General features: G+C 38.7%; 1 protein-coding gene across 9 annotated transcripts in view; it reads left to right on the plus strand.

The window, feature by feature from the left end:
* The window catches only part of dgki (diacylglycerol kinase, iota), a 57,176-nt gene extending 40,311 nt beyond the window's left edge, over window positions 1-16,865 (plus strand). For 3 of the 9 annotated variants that reach the window (XM_034133583.1, XM_034133584.1, XM_034133586.1), the window contains exons 15-34: window positions 22-100; window positions 352-407; window positions 1,272-1,334; window positions 2,118-2,191; window positions 2,325-2,436; window positions 2,580-2,666; window positions 3,193-3,305; window positions 5,751-5,813; window positions 7,080-7,195; window positions 7,842-7,921; window positions 8,141-8,185; window positions 9,463-9,532; window positions 9,874-9,914; window positions 10,011-10,135; window positions 10,285-10,310; window positions 11,514-11,551; window positions 12,040-12,160; window positions 12,793-12,829; window positions 13,306-13,405; window positions 15,417-16,865. In XM_034133583.1, coding sequence (XP_033989474.1) covers window positions 22-100; window positions 352-407; window positions 1,272-1,334; window positions 2,118-2,191; window positions 2,325-2,436; window positions 2,580-2,666; window positions 3,193-3,305; window positions 5,751-5,813; window positions 7,080-7,195; window positions 7,842-7,921; window positions 8,141-8,185; window positions 9,463-9,532; window positions 9,874-9,914; window positions 10,011-10,135; window positions 10,285-10,310; window positions 11,514-11,551; window positions 12,040-12,160; window positions 12,793-12,829; window positions 13,306-13,405; window positions 15,417-15,527 — 1,557 coding nt within the window. In that variant the 3' untranslated portion in view covers window positions 15,528-16,865. The remainder of the gene's footprint in view (window positions 1-21; window positions 101-351; window positions 408-1,271; window positions 1,335-2,117; window positions 2,192-2,324; window positions 2,437-2,579; window positions 2,667-3,192; window positions 3,306-5,750; window positions 5,814-7,079; window positions 7,196-7,841; window positions 7,922-8,140; window positions 8,186-9,462; window positions 9,533-9,873; window positions 9,915-10,010; window positions 10,136-10,284; window positions 10,311-11,513; window positions 11,552-12,039; window positions 12,161-12,792; window positions 12,830-13,305; window positions 13,406-15,416) is intronic. The other 6 variants (XM_034133587.1, XM_034133588.1, XM_034133589.1 and 3 more) reach the window with 3 other exon arrangements.
* The last annotated feature ends 475 nt before the right edge of the window (window positions 16,866-17,340 follow it).

Raw genomic sequence — 17,340 nt, forward strand, 5'->3', positions numbered from 1 at the left:
TTAAAACATTTTTGTCCTCAGCTGCCTCTGAAGGTGTTCAACAACTACTTCAGCCTGGGCTTCGATGCTCATGTCACCCTGGAGTTTCATGAGTCCAGAGGTCAGTGAAATCTGTTTTAATGTCTTTTTTTTAACTCTATTTATATCCCATTATGTCCTCCTCATTCCCGTTAATGCATTGCACTCCACTGAAAGAGAGCAGAATTGAATAAAATATTTAAAAGGACAGATTCAGAGCATTCATGCATGCAAGATTGAGACAGATTTTCTTATTCGTACTGTATGTGTCTGTTGTTTTGTAAAATATGTAATGTATTCTGCTTCTCTGCCTCTCTGATTGTGTCTTTCCAGAGGCCAACCCAGAAAAGTTTAACAGTCGCTTCCGCAACAAGATGTTCTATGCAGGAGTGAGTGTCCCTCATTCACTCTCAGAAACTGTTCTGGTTTTCTCTGCTATCTCTGTCTCTCTTCCTAAAGCACTCACTGATGACTGAGGAGGAAGATTGGAGGGAATGAAGGGGAAAAGACAAAGGAAATACAGATGAAAGGAACATAGATAAACTGTTTCTAAGTCTTATTGTCAGCCTTAAATAATTATAATCCTAAATACAATATGAAATGGTGTTATCTTGCATCAATGCAATGGCAGTTATTTGTTATTTTAGAGTTATGATGAACAGTAGATCTACTCATTTTTATTCTACTCTATAGTTAGTAGATTTTCCCCCAAAAATGTGTTATTAGATGCAAGCTTCTTTTTTATGTTGGTTTTAGATTTAGATTTATTTTAAACAATAAATTAATTAAAAAGTAACAGACAAAATAAATAGTAAACATATAGCAAACTCTTAATATACGTATTATCGTCACAATTGTTTAGACACAAGATTATTATATGACATCATAATAGTGATGTCAAACTATGAAACAATACATAATAATAAAGAAAATAATATATTATGTATACAGAAAGCCCCTATATCATCTCTCCCCTTCTTCACTTAACTCAATATTTATAATTTGTCTAATTCACTTCTAAAGTGTTGAACAGATCATTTGAAATGTAACGTTTTGAAACCTGCATATAATCTGTAAAGATTGAGAGATTTCAGGAATGAATGATGGGTGGGAGTTTGAGAGGAAGCATGAAGGGGAGTTATCTCTTTTTAATGAGGGAAATGCAATGAACTGTAATTCAGTTGGATTCTGTTTTCTCTGTTAATGTGTGTGTGCATGTTTGTCTGTGTGTGTGTGTGGTTGTGTGTGTCCAGGCCGCGTTCTCAGATTTCCTCCAGAGAAGCTCGAGGGATTTGTCCAAGCACGTCAGAGTGGTGGTGAGTGTTAACACACACTCCCTCTCTATCTCGGCGTGTATCTTTTTCCGTGTCGACATGTCTTGGCAGCAGGTCGGCGGGTGATTAAAAAGTCCGTCCTTCAACTCCTCTTTTTACATCTGCCATGCTCGAGTGTCCTTCAGCAGGACGTTGAATAAACACACACTGACGTCCATGCTATGATAAGAGCAGCGGCTAACTATTCATTAATGACTAGATTGTTCTCTTGATATCAGAATATCAGAGAAGGATGTGCAGATCTGGACAGGTGGCCACTTGAGGGCCCATTTCAAATTTCCAAAGCCACATTTATTTATATTATTTGTTTTGCCCAGTAAACAATCCAAAACCTAAAATTGTGCAATTGACTTCATTTATATGATAGTTTATTGGGCTGATAACATATCTGTTTGAATGTCATGCTAGTGCTGACATTAGCTTATATAAGGCTGATATAATAAGAAAACCAAACAACAAGTACAAATATAAAATATTCCTAGACTTATCGCAGACATTTAAGTAAAGATTTAAATTCACTTTACTGTACATTAAATAATATGCTTAACTACAGACAATTCTTTTTTAAAGTTTTGCACTAAACGTTATGCCTCAGGTCTATAATTCTTCGCATTCCTTGTTTCTGCTACAGCTACTTTAGGGCATGACCCTTGACCTCTATCAATCACTTCTAACCCCTTCACATCTAATCAGATGGTTGCAACCACAAATTATAATTTTCACTTTCCTTCCTTTTCCTTCTTTCTCTCTCCCTGTGTTTGACAGTGTGATGGTACCGATCTAACTCCTAAAATCCAGGAGCTGAAATTTCAGTGCATTGTGTTTCTAAACATTCCCAGGTAAGTGAATGTACCATATGTCTATAATACTGGGTGAAAAACTACACGACAAATTCATTAGGTTTAGAAGTTGTTTTTATGAATTTAGATGTACCATATTTAACAGTTTGTACATGTGTGTGTGTGTGTGTAGGTACTGTGCTGGCACCATGCCGTGGGGAAACACAGGCGACCACCGGGACTTTGAACCGCAGCGTCATGACGACGGCTGCATCGAGGTTATTGGCTTCACCATGGCCTCATTGGTGAGATGAAGAGAGGATATGAGGGGGAAAATAAATATTTGAAAGCTGTTTGAAGCGGCGGTGACACTGGTGTATGTTTCAATGTGATTGTCGACCCTCCTGTTATTATAACCTTCACTGTAAGAACCTCTCTCGTCCACCAGGCGGCGCTACAGGTCGGCGGTCATGGAGAGAGATTGCATCAGTGCAGAGAAGTCGTCCTCACTACCTTCAAAACAGTTCCTGTTCAGGTGAGGACTCTTAATGTACAGCACTGTTGAGGGACTGGATTTACCGTTTTATAATACACCGATTCTAGCTATAGAAAGTTGATTACTACTTTTAAGATGAATTACACAGGCATACATCAAGGTTAGAAATAGGAAGTAAAGGATTTCCATCAAATAAAGTACTCATAGCTAATCTGCTTTGTTAAATTCTGCTTCACAAAATACTAATAAAAAGGTATTTGTTTGGTACATTTCTTGCAAAGACGCAGCCTAACAAAACAATCTGTTGAAAATAAACAATAACAAAAAGTTAAAAAATAGCAATAGGTAAAGTAGAAAATAAAACGGTAAAGTCAACCATTATTTAAAGCCAAATTAAAAAGATGAAGGCTAGAATTGAAGCCCGCGCATTGAACTCAAATGACCTTAGATCATGTTCTTACCTCCTTATTTCCTGGAAAAGCATTTTGTTTGTTTTAATTATTGTAGTGTCACTGACATTAAAACAGTTTTGAGTTTTATTTTGGGTCTCTGTGTGTCCATGCAGGTGGACGGTGAGCCGTGTCGACTGGCTCCATCCACGCTCCGAATCTCCCTCCGAAATCAGGCCAACATGGTGCAGAAGAGCAAGAGGCGCACCTCTGTGCCCCTGCTTAATGAGTGAGTCACACACACACACACACACACACACACACACACACACACACACACACACACACACACACACACACACACACACACACACACACACACACACACACACACACACACACACACACACACACACACACACACACACACACACACACACACACACACACACACACACACACAGGAACTAGGCCAGCAGTGTTGTAAAAGCCCGGGTTGCACAGAGTGAGTCACTCAATCTGTTTAGTGGGAGCAGACATTCACTCCTCTCCGTGTCCCACGTCTCCCTGCAGCCCGCCAAACCACAATCACAGGAAATGGATATCTTTATGTTCTATTTAATCAAAACAAAAGCACCGGGGAGATATCCAATCGCACTCTGACATGTTATACCGTGTGGTTATCGGCTGAGAAGAAGAAGAAGGAGACGTTTATTGATTTATTTCAGGGTGAAAGCAGCTGCATTGTGGTCGCCTGCAGTGCTGGAAGAAGTGCTTACTACAAGTAGAACAAACACAGTCTAAAAATACTCCATTAAAAGTAAGATTTACAATTCCTGAATTAATATGTGGATTGTATAAAAGTATTATGAGCCAAATGGACAAAAGGTTTCCAAAGTAAAAGTACTGCACAATCATATAAAAGTGCTATTTTTAAACATATGATATGATGCATTTTTCTACTACTAATCTATCCTTAAGTATACTTGTATTTGTTCCGCATTGACAAACTACAAGATAAAACACAGCATTTGTTACTTATATATATCCATAAATCCAGTGGAGGTCTACAAGTACCTGGGAGTGCACTTAGACAATGGGCTGAACTGGAGGATCAACACTGACGCTGTGTACAAGAAGGGGATGAGCAGACTCTATTTTCTGAGGAAGCTGAGATCCTTCAACGTATGCAGTAAGATGCTGGAGATCTTCTATCAGTCTGTTGTGGCTAGTGCACTCTTCTTTGCTGCGGTCTGCTGGGGGGGCAGCATCAGAGCCGGTGACACCTGCAGGATCAATAAACTGATCAGGAAAGCTGGGTCAGTCATCGGCATCAAGCTGGAACCCTTTGAAGCTGTGGTGGAGAGGAGGACACTGAACAGGCTGTTGTCCATCATGGATAACCCCACCCATCCTCTCCACCTGCAGCTGGACAGTCAACGGAGCTCCTTCTCCAACAGACTGCTGCAGCTCCCCTGTCTCAAGGACAGATACTGGAAAACATTCCTGCCCACTGCAATAACACTGTACAACAAATCACCTCTGGCTGGAAGAGAACTCTCTGCTCCATAGTTTCTCTAGAAATAAAACCACCTTGTACATTTTACTCACACATAATCTGTTTCATATTTAATACTCCATAATTCCATATATTTTGAATATATATATATTTGTATATTTGTATATATATATATATATATATATATATAATATCTGTATGTATATTTTCTATTTTGTATTTTGACATGTATATTTTATATTTTATTTTATATTTTATTTTATTTTATTTCTATTCTTGTATATTTTGTTTTATTGTAAAATGCCTTTTATGCTGCTGTAACAAAAACAATTTCCCAATTTGGGATCAATAAAGTACGATCTATCTATCTATCTATCTAAAACATCAGTATGCTGAAATTATTGTTATAGAGTGTTTTATTATTTATCAAGTAAGAGCATTTTAATGTTGGAGCCAGTTTCAGATCCTTGACATACTACTGGGAAGTAGGGCACAGCATCATATATATTTGATGTAAAAATGAACACAGAAAATCAAGGTTTTGGAGTAAAAACCTGCGGATTTGCCTCTGAAATGTAATGGAGTAGAAGTCAAAAGTAGCATCAAATGCGTGCGTGAGAATTGTGCTTGAGACTTGAATAAATGTACTTACACTCGCGGCTGAGTAAAAATAAAGCTTATCTCTATCTACTAACGCTTCTCAATCCCTGTTGACTAACCCACTCCATGTTCAGCGGTTATATCTGTGGGTCTGCAGTGATAAGAGACGGGCTGCAGCTCCTGTTCTCTGTGCTCTTCATGTTTGTCCACTTACCTGATGGGCTTTTCTCATCCCCTCCTCCTCCCCTTCCTTTTTATCAACACAAAACTTTATGATTACTTATTGTTTTCATTTGTTTACCTTCTCTCTTTCTTTTTCCCCTTCCTCTGCTCTTGTTTGATTCATTTCTTCCCCCCTACTCCTTTCCCTTTTCGCCTATATTTTGCATTTTCTCACTTGTCTCCTCTCCTGTCTTCGCTCTTGTTTCCTTGTGTCCTCTCTCTCTTCTTCCTTCCTCTCATTTCCTTATCTCCTCTTTTCTCTCTTCCCCTCCACTGCTCACCTCTCTCCTCCTCCTCGTCTCCTCTCTGCCATACGTTTCTCCTCTCCTCGGTGTGTGTTTTTGTGTGTGTGTGTGTGTGTGTGTGTGTGTGTGTGTGTGTGTGCGGCTGTAGTATTCAGAAGGTGTGTGCAGCTGATCTGCGCCGCCTCTCTGCTCCCCCAGACTCCTTCTCTGTGTAAGTACCTGAGACCCTCTGTCACTGTCTGTTTCGTGTCACTGACTGATTCGATGCTGTTTCTGTCAGCGTTTGTTCGTTTGGGTTCAAACAATATTTGAGGATACCTAAACCAGTCCATGTATTCAATCACTCATACCATGCAGATTGACGACACTTTGTTTAATCAATCTACATTCTACCCTCAATTTACTTTCATTTCCGATAATAAACCCACTTTTTGAATGATGAAGAACATCAAAAATATGCCAAAATTAACAATTGTTTTTAGTTTTTTGTACAACCCATACGAACGATAAAGGTGTTGAATACTGACTCAGAGAAAACACTATTTTCAGCATCAGCCTCGACAAACTTGTGTTGGATTTCAAATCTCTTATTGATTGAACCCAGGTTGCATCGTATTGTGTTGAATGTGAGTTTTGGTTATTTGCCGACTGACAGAGACGAGTGTATGGCAGCGTGCTGAAGCCACTTTTAAATTTGCTTCTGCTTCTTGTCTTGATGTTTTTCTCGCTGTAGTCCCTTTACCTTGAACTTCTCCCTGAGCTTTGTTTACCCGCACCGCTCCTTTGCTCTCTCTTAATGTCCACGCCCTCCCCTGAAAAGCTACTTTCTTAATATTGCTTCCACTGTGAATGAAAAGAACAAAAGTGACCTCAATGCACTTTATTTTGAAACATTTCTGTTCCTCTGCAGGTAGGAGTTGAAGCTTTTGATCATACATCATGTTTTTGGCATCAATTTTTAACACTTATTTTAAAGTATTATTACCCATACCATTGACTTAAAAATGTGTTTCAGGAGGATAGCCGAGCTGCACATCTTGACAGCTCTGGGGATCGTTTATAACTTTGAATACTTTTTACAAACTTTTTTTATAGTTATTTACCATTTTTTTATCTTTGATTTAAACCTTAATTGTATTAATCTGTGTGAATCTGTGCTGTCCTGTTTTTCAATCTTACCCTGTTGCTGGTAAACGACTGAATTTCCCCACGGGGATTAATAAAGATTATCTTATTTTATCTTATTTTATCTTATCTTAAACCTCCATTTATAACTTAGTAGACTTTAAAACCTTGGTTCAGTTCCAAACTTTCACGTAAAAAATATGTAAAAGGTTGCAAAAGCAGCAAGGTTTGGTCTGTGATGCGTGTGTGTATACAGTATGTGTCTGTGCGTGCATGTGTGCATGTGTCCATATCATTGTTTGTTTGTCTGAATTTGTGGGTGTGAACGTGTACATTGTGTGTTTTTTTGCAGCCCCCACTCAGTTCCAGATCGCCTGCGTCTCAGAGTGAATCGGGTGAGCCTCCAGGAGTACGACCGACTGCAGTACGACAAAGACCGGCTACGAGACATATGTAAGGATCTTTTAGGTGGCTATAATAATTTTTTTTATTTTAAATCACATGACGACTCACAATGATTATGTAATTTGTGCCTCTCAGCTCATTGTTTTGGTTTTCCAGCCCAGAATGATGGCGTTTTCATTCACTCTCACTGCTCTCAGCCTGTTTATCAGCAAACTGCAGATATACCGAGTACTGTAAGAGACGAGCTAATAAACATAGTGAAGCATTTAGCAATTAAAAACATTAAAGAGTAAGTAGGTAATGAAAGAGAATATTGGAAATACATTCAACAGGCGGACACCAACATGACTTTAAAATCTGAATCAGAAATTCTTTATTCACCCCGGGTGAAATTGAGCTTTGCGACAGTGGTTCCATTACATATTTATAGAAAAATAAGAAGTAAGAATAAAAGGTGAAATAAAATTCAATACAAAAATATATTATATAAACATAATAATTGAAAGTAAAGATGTCCTAAAATAAAATAATAAAATATTATAGTTTAGTTATTGGATAAATGATTGATCATGTTGCTTTGTAACTGCTGAATGTGTGAACAAGCACCTGTTGGCTTCACCATGTTAGTCTTTTATAATGTCAATAAATGCAGCCAAGAAAACTCTTTTTTTCAATGCATCATATTTTAAAGTGTGTTTTTGTATGGCAGCCATCCCTGTAGGCATAGTGGTGGTGAGGGGGGACTGTGACCTGGAGACATGCAGACTCTATATCGACCGATTACAGGAGGCAAGTTTCCCCTTTAATCTTCATCAATGCTCATCATCACTTTAACTTCTGTTCTGTTTCCTCAACATTATTATTTCATGATGCATATTGTTTATAGACGGATAATCGCTGGGAATGCTGAGCCGCTCTCTAGCTGTGTGTCAATAACGAGCTAACCTCTGTGTGTGTTTCATTTGAAGTTTGTTGTTAACCTTGAAACGTGTGTGCTGTGGATTATAGGATTTACACCAGGCGCCATCTACTGGCCACAGAGTGCACTATCAGGTACATCCCTTCTAGTCTCTTTTTGCTGTAAAAACTGGGTTATTATCAGTTTTGGCTTCGTATATAAAATGCCATCTAGTGTCCTCTTTCACCCTCTCACCCAGATGCTCCAACCTTGAGCAGCCGTTATCTCCCTTAAGGAGGGGCTGCCCTAGCAAGTTGTTGTTGTTACCAGTTTGTGACCGGGCAACTGTCGGTCAGAGATAGTTATTGTTGTGGGACACCTGGAACACATCCTTCTCGGGGTGTAGATGACCTCGAGCCATAAGCGACAACAAATGTGATTCAGTGTCCTCAACTGTTTAGTCTATCTATTGAAGAATGTTGATTATTACACTGTGAACTAGTTAAAACCTGGAGCTACAGGAGGGTTCTTCAGAATTGATTGTGGCATCTCTACCGTGTGGTCAGACCACGTGCCCCTATGACATGTCTTGTTAATTCTCCGGCCGAAGCTCCAAATAAACCACCAGTGTTTGCCATCAAAGCTCCAGCTCTCCATCCTGACTCCTATTACTTCAGAGGTTTCCCCCACACCATCAATAGGAATGTTTACAATACCTCAAATCTGGGTCAAAATGTCAAGGATTTTGACAGTTATCTTAAAATATTTGTTTTCAATGTCCAAGATTATATGATATCTTTGTATATTATACTAGAGCTGTAGCTTTACAACACATACATACATATAAATGTGACACATTTAAACCATGGAAGATAGACAATTAAGTTAGGTAGAAAATACTTTTGATAAATAAAATATATATGCGTAATTTAAGAAACAAAGAAATACACACAGTAAACACAGTATGATACAAATAAGAACATTATCTTTTTTAAAAGATATAATAATTTCATGAACTAATCACATTTGTATATGATATGATCGTTTATGATAGTGATGATATGTTTTGTGATGTTGGCATATCCATACAGACAAAGGAATTCCCCTAAAAAAACTGATTAAAACAATAAATAGTTTTTATTTTGTACAGACCGACACCCATGTTGCGTAGAGTCTGGTCCTACCACACCGGGGGAAAAGCTTTCTGGACATTTAGAAAATAATTTCAACACTACACACTAATGATAGTGATTGTCTCTGTCTGTATTTATGGTTCAGCTGCTCAACAAATAACCTTTAATAATAAGTTTTAATAATAAGTTTCTCTTTTGCTTTCTTTAATTAATCCGCCATAAATATAAATGTTTCTCTACATTCAGTTTGTAGTTGGAAGTGATGATGAAGTTCATGAGTCTGATCCGTTTGTGTTCAGGATGAGGTCCGAGGCGTCCCGCGGACAAGTTCAACGAGCAGACTCTCTCCCCACTGGAGCTTCTTGGACTGTGAGTGACTTATTATTATAATTAGGATTAGTGGCAGAGATAATATAACTTGATAGAAAAATATTTTATACATAACTAGATATGAAAATCTTCCAGGATACTAAGTAACTTTTATTGTTGCTTACTCTCGATTAAGGGTCATTTATTGTCTTATGGCACAATGTAATCCTGTTTTATTACTTAATTTATCAAACTCAAATCAGCTGATCTAGTGATATGATTACACACAGATGTCTTTTTTTTCTCTTCTTCTTCTTCTTCTTCTAATTATACAGTTGTTTACATATACAGTTTTTCTTTGTTAAGTACTTCCTGTTTACATGCATGTCTCTGCTCTGCAGCCACATCAACTGACCGCTTCTATCGTATCGACAAGGCTCAGGTAAAAACCGATTTAAAATGCTATGATTGATGACCAATGTTTCACCTGCTCGTATGTGTTCACAATGCTCTGTGTTTGATGCATGTGTGTTTGCAGGAGCACCTCCACTTTGTGACGGAGATCTGTCAGGACGAGGTGTTCATCCTGGACCACGAGGGCCCGTTGGGGGGGCCGGGGTCGTCCACGGGGATGCCTGATGTGGTGGTGGAGCCCTCTTCTGGGTACGTCAGCACACAAACAGAAGATACTGTATATATTAAAGATTATATCATTTATCAACATTTTGTAAAAAACGGCCACTTGCTGCACTTGTCATGTTTTCTACATAAGTGAACCCCAATTGAATTCCCTTTGTCATTTCTTTTTCTAGTTTTTCCTTGACATCAGATGAACAAGGTAAAACACACACACACACACACACACACACACACACACACACACACACACACACACACACACACACACACACACACACACACACATTAAAATGAATAAAACCTAGTTTGTAGCTGTAGTTTAGCACCTGTCAAAACTAAAAGTGAAACCTGTAATAATATGATTTTTCATATTGTTCTGGTACTTTAAGACAGGAATATGCCTTATTTTAGCTTCCTATAAACCACTTCTGTGTAATTGTATCTATAAGTAATGTCCAAAGGATATCTACAGATGCAAATTACAAAAAGGAAATGTTTCAGCCTGAATAACTTTTCAGAAAAAACAGCTGTCAGCCCCTTATTCCTCATTTTCAGGCTTGTTATGACTATAACCATAAAACTCCTTGGGGATTTGTTCTGGAGAAGTTGGAAGTTATTTATGGTGTCATGTGAGAAATAAGTTATTTGTATTCCTGGGACTCTCCAGTCTGTTGAACCCTTTGTCCCAACATGTTTCATGTGTATCCACTTTCAGTTTTGCTTGCCCTTCCAACAACACCGAGCTCATTGATTAAACAAATAATGACTTGTTTTCTTGTTCTCAAGTTTGTTTGTTGTTGTGTCTTCATATCATTTCCAGAGACATGTTTGACAGAAACAACATTTTCTTATAAAATTACATACGTGACGTTAAAACCTCAAAATCACTGTTGTTGTGGCACATTGTTTTAGTTGAATGTGATCAAACGTTTTTTGGTGCCTTTACCTCCCTAAGAATCACTTATAAATCCTGGTGTATAAAACGAGTCTAACCCTTTAAGGCAGGCATTCGGGTTCATTTGTCGTTAAGTCTTTTTTTTAACTGTGGTTTTTAGAGCGGTTTAATGGCTCCAGAGATAAAATATTCTGCTACATGGAAATATGTTTGACTGTCACCTGTCTGGACAATTCCCTGACAGACTTTGCATTTGTAAGGAAGTGAAACTGAAAGTTCAAAGTCAAGAGTTCAAGAGTCCCAACAGAGAGGATAATATAATCATTTTATTATCCTTTTTGTTCCCTTTTCTTAAGGTTTGTAAAAAGAGTCAGACAGTTTTTCAACATACAGGCAGATATGTTTATCAAAAGTGGAATATGTTTGCAGATCGACAAGTGTTTCCATGGAAATCGACTTATTATGCAGTGTCATGATGATGGTTTCTGTCTTTCTGTGTGTTTACAGCCCTGCTCACAGCTGCCAGTACAGGAGATCTTTCTATGGTAATCCCTCAGACCACACACACGCACGCACACGCACACATACACACACACACACCGCACACACACACCGCTGATATATAAACCAGTTTAACCTGTTGTCATCCGCTGCATTTAACTGACATTGAACACTCAGACAAACATCCTTTGTTAAACCACTTCCTTAAATCTCTGAACAGTGTTTGCAAGCATTGCCCAAAGCAATTTGTAAGAACCAGTGCAGGAAGCAGGCTCAAGAAAACACAGGATATACTTTGAATTTACATGGTTTATTAACTCTTTGTAAACCATGCTATATATTACGAAAATACATAAATGCCAACGTTTTTTAAACAAGCTCAAAATGAGCTAATAGCTAAATCTGGCATAAATCCTCTCATCTCTTTTTCAGATGTTTTATATATATGATCCTAATAAGTGGAGTAATAGTGAGCACTCTGTATTTCCCTTGTCTTCTAAAACCCTAACCTGTTTCCTGTGTGTGTCTCTAGCTGACGGAGTGTGTGCGTCGGGGCGTCAGTCTGATGGTCAGAGACTCTGTAGGATGCTCAGCGCTACATATAGCGTCTCACAGCGGACACACAGAGCTGGTCAGCTTCATCCTGCAACAGGGTGAGGATGTGCATGATGCAGTGAAGTGTGACACATGATTTTTAAGCTGCTTTTTAGGGTATTTCAGATATCAAAATCGTGTTTAATACTCTAAACAAAGAGCCATTACAGCCTTACAAATGTTGTTATTTAAGTCTGTTTCCCGGTGTAAGGGAGTTCTACTGCATATGTAAAAAAGTCATATAAAGGCTTTAATATCCCCAGAGAGAGCTGTATAAAGTCCTCAAGTAAGGCCACTAAATGTAAAACTATAAGTAGAAATAACAAAACAAAACCTGAAGATGTGACGTTCGAAAAATGTATCTCTGTAGCCCGCTCCCCATCTTTACTATATCTTTAAAGCTCATTGCTACATTAGACACTCCTATTTAGACACATCTGAATCTCCAACCAAACTGTTGGACGTCAAGTGGCATTGTGGGTAATGTAGGCGCCAGGTTTTGACAAGGAAGACGAATGTTTGCCATTAAAGAGACCTGATGTGATTCTGCTGCGTCCATTTGTATGCTTGTCTGCCCATCATGAGTTTGACATGGTTCTAGGAATATTACTTTAAGATGGATAAATGTGTATTTATTTAATACAGTAAATGATCATTGTCATCAAAACTGCTCCTGCTTCTTCCTCTTCAGGCTCTAAGGTGCTTCTGGATTTGACGGACAGAGAAAAGTATGTAACTTATTTAAAAAATTGTTTTTACTTAAGGATTCATTCTGTTAGAGTAATATACTTATAACTGTTAAAAAACCACATACCCTTAAAGTGTGAGACGTTTCATGCTAACATACCTCAATTCTGTTGAGGTATGTTATCTGCTTTCTGTTTGACGTCAGTGTGGTCTTAACCTGATAAAAACAACCACAATGACGTGTGTGACATAAGGCCCCGGCTCACAACTTGTGTGTGTGTGTGTGTGTGTGTGTGTGTGTGTGTGTGTGTGTGTGTGTGTGTGTGTGTGTGTGTGTGTGTGTGGTGTGTGTGTGTGTGTGTGTGTGTGTGTGTGTGTGTGGTGTGTGTGTGTGTGTGTGTGTGTGTGTGTGTGTGTGTGTGTGTGTGTGTGTGTGTGTGTGTGTGTGTGTGTGTGTGTGTGTGTGTGTGTGTGTGTGTGTGTGTGTGTGTGTGTGTGTGTGTGTGTGTGTGTGCAGAGGAGACACTGCCTTGCACAAAGCAGCCTCAGAGAAGCATCACGCCGTGTGCAGACTGCTGGTGCAGGCTGGGGCGTCGCTCGAGAAGACCAACTTCCAGGTGAACACACTCACTCACATACACACACACACACACACACACACACACACACACACTTCCCGTAAGTCCGGCTGAGTCGTGTCAGGAAGGAGAGCAGCAGGACATGAAAATGATTCACAGAGAAACAAGTTCATGGAGCTTTCTAGGGTGTGTCTCAGGGGGAGCCACGTCCTAATCTGTACACAGGAATATTTTGTCTTTAGAAAACTGAGCAGTGTGTTTGTGTTTGCTCTGGGTTCACTACAAGGTTAAACTGTATAAATCCCAAAGAAATGATTCTGCCAGAGATAAAATAACATAACAATATAACAAAAGCATAAGGATTAAAAGAGAAAAGAAAACTATAGAGTAATATATGTACAGTATATAAAGGACATAACAATAATTCACTTGCAACTAAGAACATTTTTGTAAAATTAATAAGCTATAATAGAAAAGTTAATTACATAAAAATGAAATACAAGTAAAAAGTTGTGAATTCGAAGCTATTATAAATAAAAGTAAGATACTTTTATGTAGTTTGTTGTTCAGGAAAGCCCCTGTCACACTGTCCCGAAATTGACACCAGATGGACACACGAATATGGAATTGTGAATTTCGCACGAAGATGGCCCCGCACCACACACGAAGGCAACATTTACATTACATTTAAGAAATACAACTGCAACGAAAGTAACAAAAACAATTATGTTAAAGTACTATGATACTGTACTGCTATTTTCAGACTTTGTTCTTTCTCCGTCTTTATATGTAGAAGATATTAAGTTTTCTCCGTCATGTTGTTTGTTTCCATAGCAACAACAACTTCCTGTCAACTCGCCTTCAAAATAAAAGCATCTAAATAAAACAGGAAGTTAACCTAAATTACATTTAAGACATACAACTGCAACGAAAGTAACAAAAACAATGTACTATCCTTTTCAGTTTCACAGAACACAAATTGGGTTATTTACATAATATGTTTACATGATTTTGTTGTGCAATAAAACAACCAGATGGACACACGATAAAGGAAATGTTCAAATTCGGTTCTGATCGTAACAACATCGGGCCATTCGTGAGGGCATCTTAAGCCATCGTATGACCGCCGGTGGAGTTTCTCAGGCTCCGGCAGCAACTTCGTGAGCGGTGGCAAAATCTTTGGTATGCCAAAAAATTGCCGAAGGTTCATTTTCATGTTGAATTCGTGTGTCCATTTTGCCCTTCGTAAGGCACTCGTGAGGGCATCTTGTCAAATTGTGTCATCTTCGTCTGATCATCGGGGCGAAAAATGCCCGATGGCACCGATGATCAGACGAAGATGACACGATTTGTGTGCGTTCAGAGCCGAATTTGAACATTTCCTTTATCGTGTGTCCATCTGGTGTCAATTTCGGGACAGTGTGACAGGGGCTTTAAGGACTGCATAACATTTACAAATCATGAACTGATTACTTGACGGGATAGATAATAATTCACAATAAGTTTTATAATCCATTAATGTTTTTTCTTGTCTGTCCTCCATCTTTTATCGTTAATTCCCAATTGCAATATCAGTCAAAAATAATCGCAATTAGTTATTTTTAACCAAATCGTGCAGCCCTCTAAATGACAGAAACTCTTTGTGAAAGTGAAACTGTTCATACATTTCGGACTGTTGGTTAGACAAATGAAGTTATGGAAATATGTCAACTCGGATTCTGGAAATATATATTGTTGAAAAGTTTATTAATTGGGATATAATTGTTGCTTGCGGCCGTGTGTGTGTGTGTGTGTGTGTGTGTGTGTGTGTGTGTGTGTGTGTGTGTGTGTGTGTGTGTGTGTGTGTGTGTGTGTGTGTGTGTGTGTGTGTGTGTGTGTGTGTGTGTGTGTGTGTGTGTGTGTGTGTGTGTGTGTGTGTGTGTGTGTGTGTGTGTGTGTGTGTGTGTGTGTGTGTGTGTGTGTGTGTGTGTGTGTGGTGTGTGTGTGTGTGTGTGTGTGTGTGTGTGTGTGTGTGTGTGTGTGTGTGTGTGTGTGTGTGTGTGCGCTCCAGGGGAAGACGGCAGCCCAGCAGGCGGAGGGAGACTCGGAGCTCGCCGGCTTCCTGAACGCTCAAAAACACACACCTTCTGCCAACCACGAGGACCTGGAGACGGCTGTCTGAGGCACACACACACTCTCTGGACTCTGCACACACTCGTAGTGGAGACGAATCTGGGAGAGAAAGCGTAAAAAAACCAGACTCTGCAGACGAACAGTGAACTGCCTCAGCTCCCAGCAGCACTGCAGTGGACATTTTAACGGTCAAATATTTATTTGTATTTATTTATTCATATTCTATTTATTGGTTGTGCTGATTGGTTGATTGACTGAGTGTTTGCTCGTTAAGGGTTCAGGATGTAAGTGCACTTTGAGCGGCCGCCGTGAGCTGAACTCGTGAAAAGAAATTTCATATTTTAAGAATGGGTTCAATGTGTTGATGAAACATTTACAAAATATTTCTGTTATGACATAAATACTACAGTTTTATATATGTTTACCCTATGTGTGCCAAAGACATTACAGTAATGTAGTGTCATATCTATTTAATGTTCCTAGAAACTATCACAGTGGTTTGTTTTTCACATAAATCTCTGCTTTCATACCAAATGATGTAATCTTAATGTTTCCATCAGCATACCAGGGTCCACACTTTGATGAGGTTATTAAAGAATAATCTTATTTCAACTGTCTCACATTAGTCTGAGTTCAGATGGAAGGACACTTTATTTTTTATCGCATCTTGCTTCCAACGTTCAGATACTGAAACAAAACAAGTACAGGCAGTGGTCCAATGTTTGGGATATTAATACTAGTTAAATACACACATTTAATAAGAATATAGCATAAATATATATATGTTGGTTGCATACTAACTTTATTCTTAGGGTTCGTACAAGGTAGGGAAATGCTTCATTTTGAGTTTAGGAACCTTTAAAGTGCTTGAAACTTAAACATTTTACATTTCCAGGCCCCTAAATAATAATAATAACATGTTTATACAGCTGCTTCAAGTTTATATTGATCTGTATCATAAGATAGATACGTTTTGGAATTACTGGTTTATTCTACAAAGTTAAATCCGGAAGAACACAACTCCCCCCATGCCGTTAACCTTGTTTACAGAACGTCTGGACACAGATGGTACAAATTGAAATCTGAAATATAAGACTAAGCCTGTATCGGCTCAGTATGGAGGGGGAAAAAACATAAAAGTTTAAATTACCCATAATGCAGGCTGTTAATTATGGAGGACGGAACCTTTTTTTTTAATGGTGTCTTAAAACATAATGTATTATTTTTTCTATTTTAAGACGTCTGACTCTAACACTGCAGTAACACAAATATTTTAACTTTTCTTACTATGCCCTTGACCCAACAACTCTTTCATACGCAGCTTGTGTGTGTGTGTGTGTGTGTGTGTGGTGTGTGTGTGTGTGTGTGTGTGTGTGTGTGTGTGGTGTGTGTGTGTGTGTGGGTGTGTGTGTGTGTGTGTGTGTGTGTGTGTGTGTGTGTGTGTGTGTGTGTGTGTGTGTGTGTGTGTGTGTGTGTGTGTGTGTGTGTGTGTGTGTGTGTGTGTGTGTGTGTGTGTGTGTGTGTGTGTGTGTGTGTGTGTGTGTGTGTGTGTGTGTGTGTGTGTGTGTGTGTGTGTGTGTGTGTGTGTGTGTGTGTGTGTGTGTGTGGTGTGTGTGTGTGTGTGTGTGCAGCAGCATTTATCCAAGAAGAAAAGAAAAGATCTGAAAATATTCAATGCAATATGAATAGTTGACGTCTCTTTTCATTTCTATATTAATCGTTTACATTACATTAATGTTTTGACCATTTAGCACCGAGGAGTATTGAATGTTTAATTTGACTTCAGTGCTGGTTGGGTAAATGATTGTCTTGTTATTTTATTTTTATTTTGTGTGCATGTATGTACAGTATGTCCATGGATT

This window comes from Trematomus bernacchii, unplaced genomic scaffold (genome assembly GCF_902827165.1).
Source record: "Trematomus bernacchii unplaced genomic scaffold, fTreBer1.1, whole genome shotgun sequence".
Lineage (NCBI taxonomy): Eukaryota > Metazoa > Chordata > Actinopteri > Perciformes > Nototheniidae > Trematomus > Trematomus bernacchii.